Source organism: Dendrobates tinctorius, unplaced genomic scaffold (genome assembly GCF_039654945.1).
Source record: "Dendrobates tinctorius isolate UK_male_01 unplaced genomic scaffold, ASM3965494v1 ptg000098l, whole genome shotgun sequence".
NCBI classification, from domain to species: Eukaryota; Metazoa; Chordata; class Amphibia; order Anura; family Dendrobatidae; genus Dendrobates; species Dendrobates tinctorius.
The window spans coordinates 20,531,011-20,554,897 of NW_027361766.1; the positions used below are offsets into that span (position 1 = coordinate 20,531,011).

At 45.0% G+C, this 23,887-nt stretch overlaps 1 protein-coding gene across 2 annotated transcripts in view; it reads left to right on the plus strand.

Annotated features, from left to right (window-relative positions):
- Positions 1 to 217: 217 nt before the first annotated feature.
- The window catches only part of TMCC2 (transmembrane and coiled-coil domain family 2), an 81,303-nt gene continuing 57,633 nt past the window's right edge, over positions 218 to 23,887 (plus strand). The window contains exons 1-2 of one of the 2 annotated variants that reach the window (XM_073587197.1): positions 218 to 891; positions 6,839 to 7,426. In XM_073587197.1, the coding sequence (XP_073443298.1) occupies positions 706 to 891; positions 6,839 to 7,426 (774 nt within the window). In that variant the 5' untranslated portion in view covers positions 218 to 705. The remainder of the gene's footprint in view (positions 892 to 6,838; positions 7,427 to 23,887) is intronic. The other variant, XM_073587198.1, reaches the window with a different exon arrangement.

Here is a 23,887-nt window from a genome sequence, read left to right on the forward strand (position 1 = left end):
AGGGGCTTATTCCTGACTGTTATGAGACCCTATAAATTCTAGTGTCGCCCTAAATCCCATAATGACCCTCGCAGTCCGCACAGAATCCTTCTCACTAAAGCCCGTACAGCACCACCTTCTTGTGACAGCTCCCGCATCTCAACCCACCTTGAAACGTGCCAAGTTCCCGCCCTCATTCTTGATTGGACGAGCTCAGTAAAGCTTTCTCTTGCCATTGGGTATAAGCAGTGTCGCTCTCTTGTGGAAGTTAGGTTGAGCGCTGGTCACCCCAGGCTCTGCAGAGAGAAGTGTGGACGTAGGAGCCGGGGCCCCCGGGAGCCGTTGGGGCCTGGGGGGCATGGAGTAGACGTCAGGGCCTCTTCCGCCTTCCAGCGCTCCTATGGCCTAGCCCGCCGTGTGTAGTGTCTGCTGTGTGTGAAGCATCTGTGTGACGTGTGGATGCAGCGGAGCACATTGCACATAACGGATGTGTGTTACTGCTGGCAGCCGGGAGGGCCACTGTGCGGACAGTAGTGCTGAGGTGTGTGGCTGAGCTGGGTTTGTCATGTGAACTTGTGGCTGACCCCGTTTCTTCCCCCGTGCTGTGACCTTCTCCCCTTCCTTTGTTGTCCTTCTACCTGTGCATTGCTGGCCTTCCTTCTTTCATGGTGCCCTGCTCCATTGCGTCCCCCACCTGCCCCTCTACCCTGAACCCCCTCCGGATACATGAAGCGCTGCCAGTCAGACGAGCTGCACCCTGAGGAGGTGGCTGCACAAGATGCTCTTTTGCCACCTACTGTCATGGAAGTGCGAGGCTCAGACAGCCCAGTTCCTGGGGATTCGGGCTCTGCAGGAGCAGCTGTCAGCCCAGCAGCCCCTGTCATCACTAGGAACAAACCTCCAGACCTCAAGGTAATGTGACTGCACGAACTGCATAGAATGCAAAGTATCGGGGCGGGAAATCAATAAACTAGCATGTATAGGGCTCCAGTATAGGACGTCTGGGTAGTGCGCCTGTATAGTGCTCCTGTGTAGTGCTCCTGTGTAGTGCTCCTGTGTAGTGCGCCTGTGTAGGGCTCCTGTATAGTGCGCCTGTGTAGTGCGCCTGTTTAGGGCTCCTGTATAGTGCGCCTGTTTAGGGCTCCTGTATAGTGCGCCTGTTTAGGGCTCCTGTATAGTGCGCCTGTTTAGGGCTCCTGTTTAGGGCGCCTGTGTAGTGCGCCTGTATAGGGCGCCTGTGTAGTGCGCCTGTATAGGGCGCCTGTGTAGGGCGCCTGTATAGGGCTCCTGTATAGAGCGTCTGTATAGGGCTCCTGTATAGAGCGTCTTTATAGGGCTCCTGTATAGAGCGTCTGTATAGGGCTCCTGTGTAGTACATCGCTATAGGGCTCCTTTATAGGGCGTCTTTATAGGGCTCCTGTATAGGGCGTCTGTATAGGGCGTCTTTATAGGGCTCCTGTATAGAGCGTCTTTATAGGGCTCCTGTATAGAGCGTCTTTATAGGGCTCCTGTATAGAGCGTCTGTATAGGGCTCCTGTGTAGTACATCGCTATAGGGCGTCTGTATAGGGCGTCTTTATAGGGCTCCTGTATAGAGCGTCTTTATAGGGCTCCTGTATAGTGCGCCTGTGTAGGGCTCCTGTATAGTGCGCCTGTGTAGGGCTCCTGTATAGTGCGCCTGTGTAGGGCTCCTGTATAGTGCGCCTGTGTAGGGCTCCTGTATAGTGCGCCTGTGTAGGGCTCCTGTATAGTGCGCCTGTGTAGGGCTCCTGTATAGTGCGCCTGTGTAGGGCTCCTGTATAGTGCGCCTGTTTAGGGCTCCTGTATAGTGCGCCTGTGTAGGGCGTCTGTATAGGGCTCCTGTATAGAGCGTCTTTATAGGGCTCCTGTATAGAGCGTCTTTATAGGGCTCCTGTATAGAACGTCTGTATAGGGCTCCTGTGTAGTACATCGCTATAGGGCTCCTGTATAGAGCGTCTTTATAGGGCTCCTGTGTAGTACATCGCTGTAGGGCTCCTGTGTAGGGCTCCAGTATAGGGCTCCTGTATAGTGGGTCTGTGTAGGGCTCCTGTGTAGTACATCGCTATAGGGCGTCTGTGTAGGGCTCCTGTATAGGCGCCTGTGTAGGGCTCTGGTATAGGGAGTCTGAATACATAGAGATTACTGCCAAAGTCTCCATAATACACACTGTGGAGTCTTTGGTAAACCTACTTTATACCAAAACATGCTTCGTAGTCCCCAATCCATATACCTAGATCAGCGGAGGGTAACTCGACTTCAGTACCAGTATACAGGTGTCATGATGTGATGAGTTACACAGATTATAATGCACTAATAATTCCGTACTAATAGTGACTTTTATCTTTTGATGACCCAAGTTCATTAATGTTTGTTTTGGTAAAATCTGTACTTTATCCAACAAAGCCGAACAATATAGCAAAGGAGACGCTTCAGCACAATTGATCAAGCACTCTCTCTACATTAAATGGCGATCAATGTTTTTCTCTGCATCTAATATGAATATATAATGACCAAAGACGTACAGATTAACCAGAAGGAGCATTACAACCATACGGTAGACAGTTGTCAGGAAATGCATTCCTCTGCAGAGCATCGCAAGGTGGTGGAGTGCTGAACTTATTTGGCTCTGCAGCTGTTTCCATAGAGACGCTGGAAAGAGAATAAAGTTTTGCTGGCTGTCTTTGGTGTGAGAGCTGTGGAGTGGGCTGTTAGTAAGATGCATGATATGGAAATCAAGTTAATAAATATCATGCTTATTTTTTTTCTTCTTTAATTTATGTATTTTTGTACGTAAACAAGATATCGCACAAAAATCGTATCATCATTATGTTTGAGGTTTTTTTGTCATATTGCAGTGCCACCAGAATCAATTGGGCCTTATCCCTTCATTTTGGAGGAGAATTTCAATGCAATTTTTAGCACTTGTGGTTGAAGATGCATAGTTCGCTTGGCCTGACTGAACCAATAGACTGAATCATTAAAGTCACCAATTTCTGCGCTAACTAGTCATGCTTGAGGGTGTTACAAGCTTAGGCCACGTTCACACGTTCAGTATTTGGTCAGTATTTTACATCAGCATTTATAAGTCAAAATCAGGAGTGGATGATAAATACAGAAGGTTTAACCACTCTGTCATAACAGTTTATTGGCCCTTACGCCAACCACTAGCCCGTAATATCCAACACAACATGTAACATGTAGGCAGATATGAGTCGCTAGGTCTGGAGCTTTTCTAATCCTCATACATCAGACTGAAATGGGGGAAAAAGTGCACGTGAAAGCAAAATATGTAATTTTTAATCTTATTGCAAATGTATACTTCCAACAAGATTTATTAAAGGGGATCTGTCACCCTTTTTATCCCCTATTAGCTGCCGGCATAAACATCGGGGGCTTATCTACAGCATTCTGTAATGCTGTAGATAAGCCCCCTATGTAACCTGAAAGAGAAGAAAAACACGTTATATTATACTCACTGAGGTGGGCAGTCCAGTCTGATGGGTGTTGCGGTCCGGTCCGATGCCTCCCTTCTTCATGAGATGACGTCCTCTTCTCCCATCCTGAAATGGCTCCGGCGCAGGCGCATTGCTCTGCCCTGTTGAGGGCAGAGCAGAATTCTGCAGTGCGCAGGCGCCAGACCTCTCCCGATGCCTGCGCATTGCAGGACTCTGCTCTGCCCTCAACAGGGCAAAGCAGTGCGCCTGCGCCGGAGCCATTACAGGATGGGAGAAGAGGACGTCATCGCATGAAGAAGGGAGGCGCCGGATGGGACGGCGACACCCATCGGACCGGACCACTCACCTCGGTGAGTATAATATAACGTGTTTTTCTTCTCTTTCAGGTTACATCGGAGGCTTAGCTACAGCATTACAGAATGTTGTAGATAAGCCCCCCGATGTCTATGCCAGCAGCTGCAGAGCCAAAAAAAAGGGTGACAGATTCCCTTTAAATCTGGATGAAGCTTAGTTGTCGCACAAGGTGCCGTATTCAGCTAGATGCAGATAGAAACTGTAGGAAGAAAGCCAACACTCATATCTAACACATTTTTGCGTAGGGAAATGTGACAAGGAAATTTCTGCCATAGGCTGTTAATATGTATAACAATTGTGTAATACTAAATATACTTGGCACAGCAAAAATTGCACATCCAGAGCTTACATAAAGCGCAGTGTGACAGTAACGTTGTCAGCCTTCCAGTCTAAATAGTGTCCGTGGAAAAAAATGGATGTGTCCATGATATTGGAAGGAGGCTGTGAATATGATTAATTTACAGATCGCATAAAATGCTGCTAATTGGTTAATACAAGGGCCGTATGCATGTCACTTGGAGTCTGCACCCTTCATTGATTTAATATGTCCATACAAATATTGCAAATACTGCACGTTTCAGACAGATTTGTACTGGAGAAAGCAAAAGTACCTATAAATATCCCTGTACTTAATGGCCAGGACTTGTCAGAGAGAATCTGTAACATTTCAGTCCTTGCTTAGTATCCATACTGTGGTCACACTTGACTAGAGAATGTCATTTATTGTAATGCTAGGAAGCCAATGACCTGCAGTGAAATTGCCATTCTCACAAATCGCACATGGCTGTAATGCTATAAGCACGTCTAGTTTTCATATAACACTACAAAATTATATCAGATAGGACATATTAGGCTTAAAAATGAACACTAATTTCTGAGATATCCTTCTATCCCATGTGACATGTTCACGGTGAAAAAATGCACCATATAGTACTAGTAAGGCCCTGTGCACACGGTGCAGATTCTGTGCAGTTCTGCAGCAGATTTAGCCCTGCAGAACCGCAGCAGAACTGCACGTGATGTACAGTACCATTTAAGGCTATGTAAAACAAAAAAGGCTGTGCACATGCTGCAGATTTTTCTGCGCAGATTTGGTGCAGAATAAAAGAAGCAGCATGTCGCTTCTTTTGTGCGGTTTTGCTGCAGTTTTCCACCTGCTCCATTATAGAAATCTGCAGGTGGAAACTGCAGGGGAAATCCGCACAAAAACTGCACTAAATCTGCACTAAAACTGCAGGTAAAACGCAGGTCATTTTACCTACAGATTTAGCAAAATCTACACGGAAAATTCCACAGCAGAATCCGCACCGTGTGCACATAGCCTAAGAGTTTTACCTTATAATTTCATGCATCAATTACAAACTTTGGATTATATGAAACTTGTTAAGTGATACATGCTGCCCAAACCGTGGTCAACATGTACAGGTGCTTCTCACAAAATTAGAATATCATCAAAAAGTTAACTTATTTCAGTTCTTCAATGCAAAAAGTGAAATTCGTATATTATATAAAGTCATTACAAAAAGAGTGATCTATTTCAAGTGTTTATTTTTGTTAATGTTGATGATTATGTCTTACAGCCAATGAAAACCCAAAAGTCATTATCTCAGTAAATTAGAATAATTAACAAAACATCTGCAAAGGCTTCCTAAGCATTTAAAAAGGTCCCTTAGTCTGTTTCAGTAGACTCCATAATCATGAGGAAGACTGCTGACTTGACAGATGCCCAGAAGGCAGTCATTGGAACACTCCACAAGGAGCGTAAGCCACAAAAGGTCATTGCTTTCTTGACTGGTCCACTTTTGGCTTCCTGCACACTGCTGGATTACCGATGATGTGTACCTGTACAATACTGCACCCTCAGACTCCGAAGGGCTTACTTATTTATTACGAGGCACAGAGATGCTTCTTCTTACAAATTTGATTTGACAGAAATAGTGGCATGTTCCAACATGTTCCTTATTAAGGTTTTCCTTGCTCAAAAGGGCCCATACATTCAGCTGTAGCGCCTTATTCTAGCAGAATAGACGCTAATCCTACTTCCATTTTCTAATTCTTTCCGTGGAACATCTAGTTTGCTGCTAAGAAGGATGAGATGGGTACAAAGAGATGATTACATTAATGTATGCACAATATATTTTTAATATATATTTTTTGTATTTAATAGAAATGCACGGTGACCTTTAATGTCTGAGTGCTGGGGAGCAGGAATCCTGTTGAACTGCTGCTTTCTTGACCAAGCCATCATGATGTATTAATTATTCATGTGTGCTTGTCTGTGGTTTTTTTTTTTTTCTCGTCACACAATCCTGTGTTCTTTTGTCATACAATTAATCTCTCGGCTCACTATCACTTTCTCAGCTTTTCTCGCACACTTCCTCACACTTGCTTTCTCAGTCGCTAGTGCTATATCTTCCTGTCTTCCTTGCTTATGTTCAGCTTTTTCCACTGATGCTCTGTTTCGCAGACTGTCACGCCTTGCTTTACATCCCTCTGCTGTCCTCTTCTGTCGGCATCGCAGGTTAGCTTAGACACCAGACTGGGAATTTGATAGCTGACTGTAAATTTTTCATGGATGTAATGTGACATTCTCTTGCTGACTCTGGCCAGCTGTAGACTCTCAGACTGCAGGATTTCAGGTCTGACAAGCTCCAGTGCGTATGGAGCTTAAACAGTTAGCACTCTAGTAGGGCACTATATTGCAAGAAATAGGCCTTGTTATTAGAGTTAGGGTCTATACCAAAGCTTAGCCCAATTTGAAGAGCACATTTTCCAGACTTGATAGCATAGGAGTATGTACACTGTATTGTAGTGCAGACTCAGCTTCGTAGCTCAAACCAGTGTTCATGTATGAGGCTGTGCTTCTTTGTACCCGATGTAATGGGCTTCTTGTATATATGGAACTGTTACTGCTTAAATAGACTGTAGTTCTTATTGTGTCATGCGTGGAGCTTATTAGCTTTGGTTAATTATCTTATAATACATCATTGATAAAACACTAACTGTCTAACAAACCATGCTTCCCTACAGAAAATCCAACAGCTTTCTGAAGGATCCATGTTTGGACACGGACTGAAGCACCTCTTCCATAGCCGTCGTCGTTCAAGAGAGCGTGACCATCAGGCAGCTTCAGAACCCACTGCCGTTTTCTCAACCCCTGGACCTCAAACTCCACAAGCATCCATAACGGCCCCCCTGTCTTCTTCAGACCACGACTCGGCAGATGAAAAAGAGCGATCTCCAGAAATGCATCGAGTGTCTTATGCTGTCTCTTTGCATGATTTACCAGCACGTCCAACTGCCTTTAACCGTGTACTACAACAAATCCGCTCCCGTCCATCCGTCAAAAGAGGCTCTGGTCAGCATGGTGGAGGACGCCGGAGCAAGAGTGGTCCTGGGGACACAGCTCACCATCATCATCATCAGCAGTTGCGTGGAGGAAGCCCTCATCTTCCTCGACGTCCACCACCCATGGATGTCGGCTTAGCTGCGGTGTTACACCATCACCAAGGTCGACCTAGATCATCTTCTACTACTGATGCTGCAATGTTAGCTGGAGGTGATGCTGCTGGAGCTGGAGGATTTTCACATGAAGATCAGGATAGAGCAGCAGAAAAGGTATGGTGGGTGTGATTCTATAATAAGAAGTTGTATGTATTCACATCACATTTTGTGAACACATTTGACACGTGCAACGCGAAGGACCCAGGTTATACATGGTCCATAGCTATCTGCCCCATTCACCTGTTGGAGACCATAAGACAGCGCTTTATTTTTGATAAACTGGACATTCGTGGAAAAAAAAGTGTGTTGTAGGTATTTGATTATTTTTATATTGTGACAGCGATTCTTGGGTCTCAAAAAAAAAAAATGTCTGTTGCCCATGGCATGCTATCACATATTGGTTTTAATCTTCTAAACTGCACTGTAAAAATAAAACCTCAATATCTGTTTGGTTACTACGACTCAGGAGCAGGCACAGACAAAGATGGCACCTATGCCAGGACATTTGGGCCTTTGCAGTCCAATAGCCCATATAATGCAGAATTTCACCTGCTTTAGAGATGTCAGTGGGCCTCCTTACCTGTTATGCCCCTGTCTGATGATTTGAGCTTCAAGTCTCCTAAAGGTACTATTAATCCAAGTGAAAAGTTAAAAAAAAAAATAGTTTTAAAAAAATATATTTATAAAAAAAAAACAGACGTTCAAATCGCCCCTCCTTTTTTTACCCCTTTTATTTTTGAAACAGTGTGAAATATGAAAAATTCTTTAAAAAGTTTTGATATTTTAACCCCTTCCTGACGTTAGACATACTATTCCGTCCATGTGACCCAGGCTAATTTGACCATGGACTGAATAGTACGTCATCACGATCGCCCGCGCAAAAGGGGGGCCGAGTGTCAGCTGATTCTCACAGCTGACACCAGGCACTAAATGCCAGGAGAGGTCACAGACCGCTCCCAGCACTTTAACCCCCGAATACTGCGATCGAACATGCACGCAGCATTCCAGGAGCAGGCAGAGGGCTAACAGCCCCTCTGCCTTTGGATCGGAGACCCAAATTACACATATTTGGTATCGCCGTGTTTGTAATGACCCGACCTACAAAACTGTCCCACTCCTTAACCCCTTTAGTGAACACCATAAAAAGGGCAAAAAACAATGTTTTATCATCATACTGCTGAACAAGACTGATAAAAATAAACATGGTACCGCTGAAAACGTCATATTGTCACGCAAAAAAACGAGCCACCATACAGCATCATTAAAATAAGAGTTATAGCTGTCAGAATAAAGTGATGCAAAAACAATTATTTTTTCTATAAAATAGTTTTTATCATATAAAATCGCCAAAACGAAAAAGATATAAATGAGGTATCGCTGTTATCTTACTGCCTTATCAATTTAACAACACTTAGAACGGTATAAACGCCCCCCCCCCCAAAAGAAATTCATGAATTGCTAGTTTTTGCTCATTCTGTCTCCCAAAAATTGGAATCGCAAGTGATCAAAAAATGTCATGTGCCCGAAAATTATACCAATAAAAATGTCAGCTCATCCCGCAAAAAACAAGACCTCACATGACTCTGTGGGCCAAAATACGGAAAAATTATAGCTTTCACAATGTGGTGATGCAAAAACTTTTTTGCAATAAAAAGCGTCTTTTAGCGTGTGACAGCTGCCAAACATAAAAACCCGCTATAAGGCCTCTTTCACACGTCCTGGTATTTCCGGTATTGGAGATGTCAGTGTCCGTGTGTGTAATACTTGCAGCACAGGTGTGGCATGTGTGTGCCGCATCAGTACTACACGGACGGCCGCCAGGGAAGAAGCGTTGCAGTGAGCGCTGTTCCCCGGCACCAGGTGCTGAACACAGCTCTCATCATTCTCCCCTGCTCTGCCGGCGATCAGCACGACCAGGGGAGAATGACGAGAGCTACATTTAACCCCTTTACGACTGCCGATACGCCTTTTAGCGGCGGCAGTTAAGGGAACATGATTTGGGTCGGTTTTTACCAAATCCGGTGTTGCAAACAGTATAACGGCGCCCCATTTAAGTTCTCTCTCCTCTGATGTGATCACACAGATCACCCCTCGTCCACAGATCACCCCCTTGATATCTCCATTGTCCCTGCAGGCCCCCCGGGCTGCCGGCTTCTTCCGGCGGGTGCATGCGCAGTGCGCCCGGCGAGATCTGACTGCCGGCACTCGGCAACATTAGGAGATTTTTTTTCCTATTGGTTCATTTTGAGCACTGTGATAGGGTCTATCACAGTAATCAAAATAAAGTAGTAAATCAAACACCCCTTTATCACCCCGTTAGTTAGGGGAAAAAAAAATAAAATGTGTATTTATTTCCATTTTCGCATTAGGGTTGGAGCTAAAGTTAGGGATATTGTTTGGACTAAAGGTAGGGTTTAGATTAGGGTTGGGATTAGGGTTAGAGGTGTGTTTCTCCTGTTACCCTTGGGAAAATAAAAAATTGGGGACGAAAAGATCATTTTTGTGAAAAAAAAAATGATTTTTTTTTAATTTTTACGGCTCTACATTATAAACAGCACTTGGGGGTTCATAGTGCTCACCACACATCTAGATAAGTTCCTTAGGGGGGTTTACTCTCCAAAGTGTTGTCAATTGTGGGGAGTTTCCACTGTTTAGGCACATCAGGGCCTCTCCAAACGCGACATGGCATTCGATCTCAATTAAAGCCAATTTTGCATTGAAAAGTCAAACTGCGCTCCTTCCCTTCCGTGGTCTGCCATTCGCCGAAACAGTGGTTTACCTGCATATATGGTGTATCAGTGTTCTTAGGACAAATTGTACAACAACTTTTGTCATCCAATTTCTCCTGTTATCCTTGGTAAAATAAAAAAAAATTGGCTCTGAAGTAATTTTTTTTTGTGAAAAAAGTTAAATGTTCGTTTTTTTTTTTTTTTTTTAACATTCCAAAAACTCCTGTGAAGCACCTGAAGGGTTAATAAACTTCTTTAATGTTGTTTTGAGCATCTTCAAGGTTGTAGTTTTTAGAATGGTGTCAATTTTGGGTATTTTCTAACAGACCCCTCAAAGTGACTTCAAATGTGATGTGGTCCCAAAAAAAAAAAAAAAAAAAATGGTGTTGTGAAGATGAGAAATCGCTGTTTAAAAACCCTTATAACTTCCTAACAAAAAAAAATATTTTGGTTCCAAAATTGTGCTGATGTAAAGTAGACATGAGGGCAATGTCACTTATTAAAGGGAATCTGTCACCTATTTTTTTCGTATATAAGCAGCCGTCACCGCCATCAGGGGCTTATCTACAGCATTCTGTAATGCTGTAGATAAGCCCCCAATGTAACCTGAAAGATAAGAAAAATTAGTTAGGTCGGCTTCACATTTGCGGTTTAGTCCGCTGCACTTGATGCGCATACATCTGCATGCATCCTGCGTACCTATCTTTAACATGGAGTACGCAAGGATATGCGTTTGTATGGGTTAAGGTGCGTTTGTGTACTGTAGCGCCTTTTTGCGGTATGCGGCGTCAAATATCCGCAGTCATCCGCATGGCAGTTGACCGCGGATGACGTGCATAAAAAAAGGCATTACTGGCTATGTAAACGCAAGCGTACGCAATGACATGCGTACGCTTTGCGTTTGCGTACGCAAGAATTTGCATAAGACACACCTATTGGGCGTGGCTTGTGTAAATTCAAAAATTTGCTGGGAAAATGGCACTTGCCTATCGTCCGCAAACGCATGCCCACTGAATAACCCACTGTGTGCCCACTGAATAACTTAACACACAGACATTAATGAAAAAAAACGCTGGCAACAAAAGTTAGTACACCCCTAAGTGAAAATGGCCAAATTGTGCCCAATTAGCCACTTTCCCACCCCAGTGTCATGTGACTCATTAGTGTTCCAAGGTCTCAGGTGTGAATGGGGAGCAGGTGTGTTAAATTTGGTGTTATTGATCTCACACTCTTACTGGTCACTGAAAGTTCAACATGGCTCCTCATGGCAAAGAACTCTCTGAGAATCTTAAAAAAAAAAAAAAAAAAAAAAAAGAGACTTGTTGCTCTACCTAAAGATGGTTGAGGCTATAAGAAGATTGCCAACACTCTGAAACTTAGCTGCAGCATGGTGGCCAAGACCTTACAGCTGTTTAACAAGACTTTTTTCACTAAGAACTAGTATTTCCATGGTCAGCTAAAAAAGTTGAGTGCACCTGGTCAGCGTCATATCCAGAGTCTGTATTTGCAGAATAGATGTATGAGCGCTGACACCATTTCTGCAGAGGTTACAGGAGTGGTGGTGGTCAGCCTGTCAGTGCTCAGACCATACACCGCACAGTGCATCAAATTGGTCTGCATGGCTGTTGTTCCAGAAGGAAACGTCTTCTAAAGATGATACACAGGAAAGGCCACAAACATTTTGCTGAAGACATGCAGACTAAGGTCATAGACTACTGAAACCATGTTCTATGGAAACGTATTTGGTTCAGATGGTGTCAAGTTTGCATGGCAGTAACCAGGTGAGGAGTACAAAGAGTCGTGCGTCATGCTTACAGTCAAGCATGGTGGAGAGTGTCATGGTTTGGGTCTGTATTAGTGCTGGTGGCTGTGCATTGCTGCAGTTCATTGAGGGACCCATGAATGACAACATGTACTGTGATATACTGAAGCAGAGCATGATCCCCCACCCCTCCCTTCGGTAACTGGGCTGCAGGGCCGTATTCCAACATAACAACCACAAACACACCTCCAAGACTACCACTGCCTTGCTGAAGTAACTAAGAGTAAAGGTGATGTACTGATCAAGCATGTCTCCAGACCTAAACCCTAATGACATCTGTGGGGCCTCTTCTGACGGAAGGTGGAGAAGTGCAAGGCCTCTAACATCCACCAGCTCTGTGATGTTGTCATGGTGGAGTCGAAGAGGATTCCAGTAGCAACCTGTAAAGCTCTAGTGAACGCCATACGCTTGAAAATATTGGTGGCCACACAAAATACTGGGCATAATTTGGCCATATTCACTTAGGGGTGTACTCACTTTTGTTGCAAGCGGTTTAGACATTCAAGGCTGTATGTTTGAGCTATTTAGAGGGCACACCAAATTTATACTGTTACACAAGCTGTACACTGACTATTTTATATTGTACCAAAGTGTCATGCCTTCATTGTTGTCCCTTGAAACGATATAATAAAACATTTACAAAAATGTAAGGGGTGTACTCACTTTAGTGATATACTGTGTATGTATTGTAGGGATCCTACTCGCTTAGGTGCGACGGGAGACAGGAGGCAGGTTCCATTAAAGTTCATGCGGTTTATTACATCATAAACCAAACAGCATGTCACCAAAATAAACAGCCTTCTGTTCAGGAGACAAAATAACATCAAATGTCCTTTCCTTCAGGCTCAGTCCGCGAGCCTCAGCGCACACAGGAGGTGTATAACCCCATCACATACAGCTCCTTGGTTCAGCAGCTGGCCACATTATAAGGGTGTAGCCACACCCACGAACCCAGCAGCTGACTGGTCACATGACTGTGACCTCACCAAAGGTCCTTGCAAACAATAATAATATCTGTTATGCCTTATATTATGGAGACAAGCCATCTATAAGACATATCTCCCATCGATTTCATGACCCTTAGCCCTGCCACATACCTCCCCCCTCTGCCTAAAGCCATGGGGCTTGGCACTTTCACCTACCAGGCAAGGGATTCTGGAGAGGGCATTGGCTTTCCCATGTAGCTTCCTGGCCCTATGCTCTACATGGAAGCTGAAGTCTTGTAGGGCTAAGAACCAGCGGGTGACCCTAGCATTCTTACCCTTTGTTTCCCTCATCCACCTGAGTGGGGCATGGTCGGATATTAATCTAAACTTCCGTCCCACCAGGTAGTATCGTAATGTATCCACTGCCCATTTTATGGGCAAACATTCCTTCTCTACAACTGAGTAATTTTTCTCACAAGAAGACAACTTCCTACTCAAGTAGAGAACAGGATGCTCCTCCCCACGTATCTCTTGGGAAAGGACTGCTCCTACCCCGACATCTGAGGCATCTGTCTAGAGGACAAATTCACGTTTAAAGTCTGGGGCCACCAAAACAGGTTGCTTACAAAGAGCGCCCTTCATTTCTTGGAAGGCTGACTCTGCCTCTTCGGACCAGCTAACCATCACTGACTTTGTCCCCTTAAGCAGATCAGTTTGAGGTGCAGCCATTGTGGCGAAGTTAGGGATGAACCTCCTGTAATATCCCACGATCCCCAGGAAGGCTTTAACTTGCTTCTTTGACAGAGGTCTCGGCCATGTTTGAATTGCCTCCATTTTATTGACTTGGGGTTTGATCTCGCGACGCCCCACTACATATCCGAGGTACTTGGCTTCCTCCTTACCCAAGGCACACTTTTTCGGGTTTATTGTAAACCCCGCCTCCCTTAGAGTGTCAAACACTGCTTGGACCTTTTCCAGGTGAGACTCCCAGTCTGGGGTAAAGATGACTATATCATCCAGGTATGCAGCAGCGTATAGCTTATGCGGTGCAAGTATTCTATCCATAGCCCTCTGGAAGGTTGCTGGAGCTCCCTGCAGGCCAAACGGAATCCAGACATACGTGGAAGCACCCGTCTGGTGTGGAGAATGCCGTCTTCTCCTTGGCTCCCTGTGCCATGGGAATCTGCCAATATCCCTTTGTCAGATCCAAAGTGGTTATGTACCTGGCAGGTCCAAGTCTCTCGATGAGCTCATCAACGTGTGGCATGGGATAAGCGTCGAACTTGGAGACCTCATTCAGCTTCCGGTAATCGTTGCAGAACCTCCATTCACCATCAGGTTTTGGGACCAGGACAATCGGGCTCGACCAGCTGCTCTTGGATTCCTCAATGACCTCGAGCTTCAACATACGCTGCACCTCCTTGGAGATTACATCTTGCCGGGCCTCAGGTATGCGATATGGTTTCACGTTCACCCGCACATGTGGCTCGGTCAGAACTTCGTGCTCCACCACCTTCATGCACCCCGGCAACTCTGAGAACAGGTCCCTGTTTTTCTGGAGTAACTCCCGGCACTGCTGTTTCTGGGCCTTCTATAGTGTCTCCGCTATGGTAACCGCTCCAATCTCCCCTTCTAGGTTGCCTAGCAAGCACGGAGTTATCGTTGGCTCTATCTTGCCACGGCTTAATGAGGTTGACATGGTAAACCTGGTATGGCTTCCTTCTTACGGGTTGGTGGATCTTGTAGTTTACATCTCCCAGCTTTTCCACCACCTCATACGGCCCTTGCCACTTGGCCAAGAACTTACTCTCCACCGTCAGGATCAGCACGAGAACTCGGTCTCCCGGATTGAACTGCCTCACTCTGGCTGACCGGTTCTAGACCCTGGCCTGAGCCTCTTGTGCCTGGTGGAGATGTTCTTTAACAATGGGCATCACCTTCGCAACCCTCTGCTGCATCAGTGCCACATGCCCAATGATGCTTCTGTGGGGCGTGACTTCGGCTTCCCAGGTTTCCTTGGCTATATCTAGGAGACCTCGCGGATGTCGGCCGTACAGAAGCTCGAAGGGCGAGAACCCCGTGTAGGCCTGGGGGACTTCACGGATAGAAAACAGCAAATACGGTAAGAGAGAATCCCAGTCTCTACCATCTTTATGATTTTTCTCAGCATGCTCTTCAGTGTCTTGTTAAACCTCTCAACAAGGCCATCTGACTGTGGATGGTACACTGAAGTCCTCAACTGGGAGATTTGCAAGACTCTGCACAATTCCCTCATCACCTTGCTCATAAAAGGTGTCCCCTGGTCAGTCAGGATCTACTTCGGCAATCCCGTCCGTGAAAACACATGGACCAGCTCGCGGGCTATACTCTTCGCAGAGGAGTTTCTCAGGGGAATGGCCTCAGGAAGCGTGTGGCATAGTCCAGGATGACTAATATATACTGATTGCACCGAGCTGATTTAACTAAGGGACCGACCAAGTCCATGGCAATTCTCTCAAATGGCACCTCAATAATGGGCAGTGGCACAAGGGGGTTCTGAAAATGAGATGTGGGGGTAGTTAACTGACATGTCGGGCAGGACCTGCAATAGTTTGCTATTTCCCGGTGACACCCAGGCCAATAGAACCTCTGCACAATCCGTTCCTGTGTTTTTTCCACCCCCAGGTGTCCCCCCAAGAAGTGTGAATGGGCCGTGTCCAACACTTTCCGTCTATAGGGGCCTGGTACTATTAACTGCTTTACCACCGCCTCCTTTATTTTCGTGACCCGGTATAACAATTCCCCACTCAACATAAAATAGGGAAACCGTGTGTCTGCTCCCGGCTCTTGTGCAACCCCATTAATGACGGTGAAATTGTTAAAGGCTTCCCTCAGCGTGGGTCCCTATGTTGGGCCATCCCAAAATTCTCCCCAGCCACCCCTAACTCCGGGATGTCAGGTTCAGGGGACCCTTCCTCCTCATCCCCCAACAAGGACACATAAAGGAAACCCGTCGGCCTCTGGTGGTGGCGATACCTCAGTGGGGTGGATTGGTTCCCTGCTCTTGCTAGCACACTCAGAACCCTTCCCCCACAGATCCCAAAACAGACAGAAATCCCGTCCAATAATTATAGGATGCAACAAGTCTCGAACAACGCCAACTTCATGCTACTCGGTGCCATAAGTCGTTTCAATATTCACCCTGGCCATAGGGTAGTCCTTTGCATCGCCATGTATGCACCGAACGCCAATCTTTTTACCCAGGAGTATGTTGAGAGGAAAACTGGCCCTGACAAGGGTCACCAAGCTCCCGGAGTCCAGAAGCACCATTACTGCTTGACCGTTCACCTTCACGGGACATGCTTGTGGCCCCTCGTTAGGTGGTGAGTTCACACTGCAAGCCGGATATGCATACTATGAACTACGTCGTCCCATGCTGCAGTCCATCTGCTCAGTGGTCTGGAAACAACGGGCAGCTATATGTCCTGGCCCGTGGCACTTCCAGCAAATAATATCACCCGTGGAGACCTTGGGCACCGCCTCCCCCGCCCCTTTTGACCTTGGACACGCCGCCCCTTTTTGGGACTCCGCCCCCTGCTGGGACCCCCAATACGGAATGGACTGCTTCCCCAATGAACCTTCCATCCCCTGGTATCTCTCGACCAGCCCAACCAGTTCATCGGCATTTTGGGGATCGCCCTGGGCAACCCAAGTCTGTAGAGGTCTCGGCATGGCATGCACAAACCGATCCATCACCACTCGCTCTACCATCTGCGCAGGCGTAGAAGACTCGGGCTGCAGCCATTTCTGGACCAGGTGCACCAAGTCGAACATTTGGGAGCGAGGCGGTTTGTCCCGGTGATAGGCCCAGCGGTGAACTCGCTGTGCCCTGACAGTCATTGTCACCCCCAAACGTGCGAGAATCTCGGCTTTTAGTTTGGGATACCCCTTGGCATCTTGCAAAGTCAAATCAAGGTACGCCTTCTGGGGCTCCCCCGTCAGGTATGGGGTCAGTACCTCTGCCCACTGCTCTGGCTGAAGTTTTTCCCTCTAAGCCACCCTCTCAAACACTGTCAGGAAGGCCTCAACATCATCCTCAGGGGGTCATTTTTTTGCAATGTGCGTCTTACCGCCTTCCTGACGTGGGTGTCATCAGCCGGACCTGTGGTTGGAGCGCTCGTCCTGCCCTCGTGTATGGCGGTAGCCAGAAGCTGCATCTGCTGCCGTTGCTCCTGCTGGCTCTGCTGGAACTGCTGCCTTTGCTCCTGCTGGCTCTGCTGGATCTGTTGTAACAGCCTGTAGTTGAGACTGCCTGGACCAGGTGTTTCAGCAGGTCCTCCATTTTTCCAGGCAATGCTTGCTGGCTTGTTGCAAACTTGAACCAAGACAAGCAGCAACAGTCTCACAGCTCTGCTGGGAACTCTGCCCGCACGTCTAGCACCAATTGTAGGGATCCTACTCGCTTAGGAGCGACAGGAGGCAGGTTCCCTTAAAGTTCATGCGGTTTATTACATCATAAACCAAACAGCATGTCACCAAAATAAACAGCCTTCAGTTCAGGCGACAAAATAACATCAAATGTCCTTTCCTTCAGGCTCAGTCCGCGAGCCTCAGCGCACACAGGAGGTGTATAACCCCATCACATACAGCTCCATGGTTCAGCAGCTGGCCACATTATAAGGGTGTAGCCACACCCACGAACCCAGCAGCTGACTGGTCACATGACTTTGACCTCACCAAAGGTACTTGCAAAACAATAATAATAATATCTGTTATGCCTTATATTATGGAGACAAGCCATCTATGAGACACATCTCCCATCGATTTCATGACCCTTAGCCCTGCCACAGTATATACATATCAGGATGGGGGGTAGAAATCTTGCATTGGGGCCCATCACCACTGTAGAGACCTGGCAATCACCAGAAGCTTTGCGTGGAGAAACTTCAAAATATGTTTTCTGTGGCACACATAAAGAGAGTCCATTAAAAGGATCCACCCTCTTTAAGCTGTCTATATGGATATGTAGCTGTTAGAAGTGTTTAATATGACAAAGCTCAGTCCTGTTGTACTGCCCCCTAACCCCCTCCACTGTCTGCCATGATGAAAGCTGAACAAGTGTTAATACTCACACTCCTCTCTGCTCTACAGTCATTATGTTTCACACTGAGAAACCCACTCATGTGGGTTATCATGGGGGCGTGTTCTTTTTCCCTGCGTGTTGCTACTTGCTTAGGATTGGGCAAGTTCATACAGGGGAAAGAAGTACATTATCGCAGAGGCAGTCATGTCCTGCCATAGATTTTATCAGCTCATTTACATATTAAGAAAAACATGGATTTCTTTGGAATAAGACATCAGATTGCAGATATCAATGTATCCTCTCATTCATCTCTTTATGAACTTCATGCCTATGTAGACAGCTTATATATTTGATCCATCCCTTTTAGACTACGTTCTCACTTTGAGCTTTTGTTGAGTTTTAGACGTTGCACCATTTCTGCACCTATTTTGATTAGGCTCTTTTTTTTTTTTTTTTTTTAAATTGTGCTTGTGTGCAGATTTCATTGTGTTTGACGCTGTGGTTTATCTTTAGTTGGTGTGTTGTTATTATTATTATTATGCATTTATATAGCGCCATTTATTCCATGGCGCTTTACATGTGAAAAGGGGAAATATAGACAAGTATAATAAACATGTGCAAGACAAGGAACACACAAGTACATAAGGAGAGGGGACCCTGCCCGCGAGGGCTCACAGTCTACAGGGATGGGTCAGGATACAGTAGGAGAGGGTAGAGCAGGTCTTGCTGTGGTTCAGTAAACCGAGGATCATTGCAGGCTGTAGGCTTGTCAGAACAGGTGGGTCTTCAGGTTCTTCTTGAAGGTTTCTGTTGATGGTGAGAGTCTGATGTGTTGCGGCAGAGAGTTCCAGAGTATGGGGGAAGCACGGGAGAAGTCTTGTATGCGGTTGTGGGAAGAAGAGATAAGGGGGAGTAGAGAAGGAAATCTTGAGATGATCGAAGGTTGCATGCGGGTAGGTACCTAGAGACCATGTCACTGATATATGGAGGAGACAGGTTGTGGATGGCTTTGTATGTTAGGGTTTTGAATTGTAGCCTCTGGGCAATAGGAAGCCAGTGAAGGGCCTGGCATAGGGGGGAGGCTGGGGAATAGCGGGGAGACAGGTGGATTAGTCTGGCAGCAAAGTGTAGGAAGGACTGGAGCGGAGCCAGAGTGCTAGAGTGGAGGACAGAGAGTAGGAGGTTGCAGTAGTCAAGGTGGGAGATAAGAGCATGCACTAGTGTTTTTGTGGTTGAGGAATGAGCGCATCTGGGAAATATTTGAGTTTGAGGTGGCATGAGGAGGCGAGGGCTTGGATATGTGGTTTGAAAGAGAGCGCAGAGTCGAGGATCATCCCAAGGCACCGAGCGTGCGGGACTGGGGAAAGAGAGCAGCCATTGACATTGATGGATAGGTCTGGTGGAAGGGGTAGAGTGAGATGGGGGGGAAAGATGATGAATTCTGTTTTGTCCATGTTCAGTTTGAGAAAGCGAGCAGAGAAGAAGGCTGAGATAGCAGACAGACATTGGGGGATTTCAGTCAGTAAGGAGGCAAGGTTGGGTCCAGATAGGTAGATCTGCGTGTCATCGGCATAGAGGTGATACTGCAAACCGTGGGATTCTATGAGCTGTCCCAAGCCAAAGGTATAGATGGAGAATAGTAGGGGTCCTAGGACAGAACCTTGAGGAACACCAACAGACAGGGGGCGAGGTGAGGAGGTGGTGTGTGAGAGGGAGGCACTGAATGTTAGGTATGATGAGATCCAGGGTAGGGCCAGGTCTGTGATGCCAAGAGATGAGTCCGTAGCAGGATGGAATGGTCTACAGTGTCGAAGGCAGAGGACAAGTCCAGGAGAAGGAGGACAGAGTAGTGTCGCTTGCTCTTGGCGGTTAGTAAGTCGTTAGTGACTTTAGTTAGGGCAGTTTCAGTTGAGTGATGCGGTCGGAAGCCAGATTGTAACCGGTCAAAGAGGGAACAGGAGGAGAGGTGGGAGGACAGTTCAAGATATACATGCTGTTCCAGTAGTTTTGAGGCGTAAGGGAGAAGAGATATTGGGCGATAGTTAGACACAGAGGATTGGTCAAGGGAGGGCTTTTTGAGGCTGGGTGTGATTGAGGCATGTTTGAAGGATGAGGGAAAGACACCATTTGTAAGTGAAAGGTTGAAGAGGTGTGTTAGAGATGGGATGAGGACTGTGGCCAAGTTAGGGATGAGGTGAGACGGGAGTGGGTCGAAGGCACAAGTGGTGAGGTGTGATCTTGACAGAAGGGTGGAGAGCTGATCTTCTGTCATGGTGGAGAAGCTGGCTTTTGCAGAACAGGGCTGAGCGGCTAAGAGGGGCATTGGGGACTGCAGGCCAAAGTTTTGTCTGATCGTGTCGATCTTCTGCTTAAAGAAAGAGGCAAAGTCTTCAGCAGAAATGAGAGGAGGGGGAGGAGGTGTTGTGGGACGGAGTAGAGAATTGAAAGTGTTGAAGAGCTGTTTAGGGTTGTGAGACAGGGAGGATATGAGAGATGCAAAGTAAGTTTGTTTTGCGGCAGAGAGCGTGGACTTAAAGCTGGCAAGGAACTGCTTGTATGCGTTGAAGTGCTCAGTAGAATGGGTTCTCTTCCATCTCCGCTCAGCGGCCCTGGAAACTCGTCTCAGTTCTTTGGTCAGGCTGGTCAGCCAGGGCTGCCTGTTGATTGTTCGAGTTTTGCTCTGCGTGGGGGGGCAGCCGAATCAAGTGTTGCTGTTATTGTGGTGTTATAAAAAGTGGCAGCAGCATCTGTGTCACGAAGTGAAGCTATGTCTGTAAGAGGGAGAAGGGACTCAGAGTGATTTGTAAATTGAGGTGTTTGAGATTCCTGCGAGGGTAAGCTGCTTCATTTTTGATGCTTTCTGGTATTTGGCTTTGAGAAAAATGTATTGACATACTTTAGGTGTGGATTAACGTGTTTTTGATGCTTTCCTGCCGCATGTGCGTTTTTTACCTACGGATCTTCCGCATTTAATGCAATTAGAGAAGGGAGGGAACAATTCAAATGAATTTATTTGACTCAATAATTTCAATATAGTGAGCACTTATGTGAACAAAGTGCCCTCTCCCAGACAAGTGGATGGCAGACCACCCGGTATTGATAAGAAGAACCAACTGAAGATGGTGAGTGAAGAACCTGGTAAGGACCGTGAATGTGGATGGAAAAAAGTGAGGAGAATAAAATATTCAATAAAATTGCCTTTATTAATTAATGTTTTTTTTTTGGCACAACAAGATAAGTTATATATAAAATATCATGAAAAATTAGTGCGTAAGGCAGTTGAACCGCTGAAGACAAATGAGTGTGTATAAATAGTCCAATTTATACAAATAATTAATTTGACAATTATTTACTCAAATATTAGTAATCTCTGTGTACCACACAACCTGTCAGTTTAGAATGAACCCATAGTAAATTAGTAAGCAGCATGAGGTTGTGTAAGGCACAAAAAGTGCAAGAAATGGTGCTAAAAACAATAACCTTGAAGATGCATGAACCTGTATCTTGAATGGATACAGCAATAGATTTTTTGCAAAATATGCAAAGTATGCTGGAGGTGCCAAAAACTGCTGAAATGTGCAAATTGTGCAAAAATGTAAATAATTGTTAAAGAAATGTGAAATGTATACCACAAAAGAATATATATGCAAATTTCACAAAGTGTGCAATGGTTACAAAGTGCAAAGGATCTGCAGAGTTTACCTGTGAATCAAAAATATGTATATCCGGGCAAATCACAATAGTGAATATCACATGTGCAAGGAATATGCAGAGTTAACTATAGTTAAAAGCATATATATCCAGGCTAGTAACAAGTGTGAAAGTCACATATGCGCGGCTGCCTTGATAACTGGGTCAGTCAATAGGGCCATGAAGGGCTGTAATAATAGAAATGATTACCTGCAAATGCCAGGAGGGTGGGAGAAGCGGTGTGCCAATGGAACGCGCCCCGACGCGTGTTTCGGAGGTCTCCATCGTCATATATATTCTTTTGTGGTATACCTTTCACATTTCTTTAACAATTGTTTACATTTTTGTACAATTTGCACATTTCAGCAATTTTTGGCACCTTTTGCACAATTTGCATATTTTGCAAAAAATCTTTTGCTGTATCCATTCAAGATACAGGTTCATACATCTTTAAGGTTATTGTTTTTAGCACTTTTTGTGCCTTACACAACCTCATGCTGCTTACTAATTTTCTATGGGTTCATTCTAAACTGTGACAGGTTGTGTGGTACACAGAGACTACTAATATTTGAGTAAATAATTGTCAAATTAATTATTTGTATAAATTGGACTATTTATACTCATTTTTCTTCAGAGGTACCGTTCCACTGCCTTATGCACTAATTTTTCATACTATTTTATATTTCATATATATAACTTTTATCTTGTTGTGCCAAAAAAAACATTAATTAATAAAGGCAATTTTATTGAATATTTTATTCTCCTCACTTTTTTCCATCCACATTCACGGTCCTTACCAGGTTCTTCACTGACCATCTTCAGTTGGTTCTTCGCATTTAATGCAAGTCTATGAGGAAAATCCGCATAGAAAACTCAGGGTACCCGCAAGAGAAATTGACATGCTGTGGACTTGAAACCTACACCGCAGGTCAGTTTACGCCGAGTTAAAAGCAATAACAATGGGCAGGAAATTTATTTAAATCCCATCTACTTTTCTGGATGCGTAAAGCGCTGTGTTCTTGACGCAGCAAAAATATGCATCAAAAACTCATTGTGGTAACGTAGCCTTAAATGTGCATTGTCACAAAATAGGTGCAACTGGGTACTAGGTAAATATTTGTTTGACACCTCCATCTACAAAAAAGTATAAAATTGGAATACTGTTGACATATATACTGTAATTGTCATACTGTATTTCGCCCTTTTTCTCAAATGGATATAAATGCCTGCTTTGTAAAAAACATACCTAATACATTTGCATCTTTCTGGATTTCCATAAAAAAGCAGTATAGTTTTAATGGAAATATGTCAGTAGGATCATCCCTCCTAAGCCGTCTATATGGGAATGCAGGACGGACATAGGAAGCTGAATAAAATGATACCTTTATCTGTGATCCCAATGTTTTATTCCAGAAAAATTGACGTTTTTCTTTCATGTAAATGAGCTGGAGAGCTCTGTTATCTTTATCGTAGGTACACTTCACCTGTGAGACACAGAAACTAAAACTAAAAAACCAGAAAATCACGTATGATTTTTACTTTTTTTTTTTCTTTACGATTAATTTGCATTTTATTGCATGAAATAAGTATTTGATACAATAAAAGAACAGAACTTAATATTTGTTACTGAATTGTAGAGGTCAGACATTTCCTGTAGTTCTTAACTCACACTGGTATTGTCCCCTTTTATTAAAAATAGTCCTTGGAGACTAAATCTTAAGGAGATCACAGTGCTGAGCAGCTCATTTACATATAAGAAAATCGTACATTTCTCTGGAATCAGATCAAAGATATCAAGGTAACATGTTATTCAGCTTCCTATGACCTACACGCTCATATACAGTAGACGACTCGGGAGGATTGAACCTACTGACAGATTTAATGGTAACGTGTTTGTGTTTCAGAAAACAGAGCCATACCTTCTGGGGTTGAAAAATGAAGAGTGTTAGACATAAAGCTGCCACACCTTTTGCTGCCATGTGACAGCACAGTATATATTTGTACATAAGTAATTGTTGTATACACATCTGTTACATGGGCTAAAAATGTGATGTGGAAAAGTCTGAAAGACAGAGGTTAACTCTGCATACTTGTAGTGTCAGTCCGTTGATTGGCGGAGAGGCTGTAAGCTGTAATATATGGAGTCTGCCTGTTCTTCACTCCTGTACGTAATCCCATGTAGAAGTGTGTTTTTTACCGCTACCAGACTAATTGACAATTAATAATTCAGTTGTGTATACTTGTCAAGCTACTGCTGAAACACTCCATGTCTACATGCATGATGGTGTTTCACCTATTCTCATGTAGGTATGTTGGGTATGGTGTCAGCGATGGATTCAAAGAAAC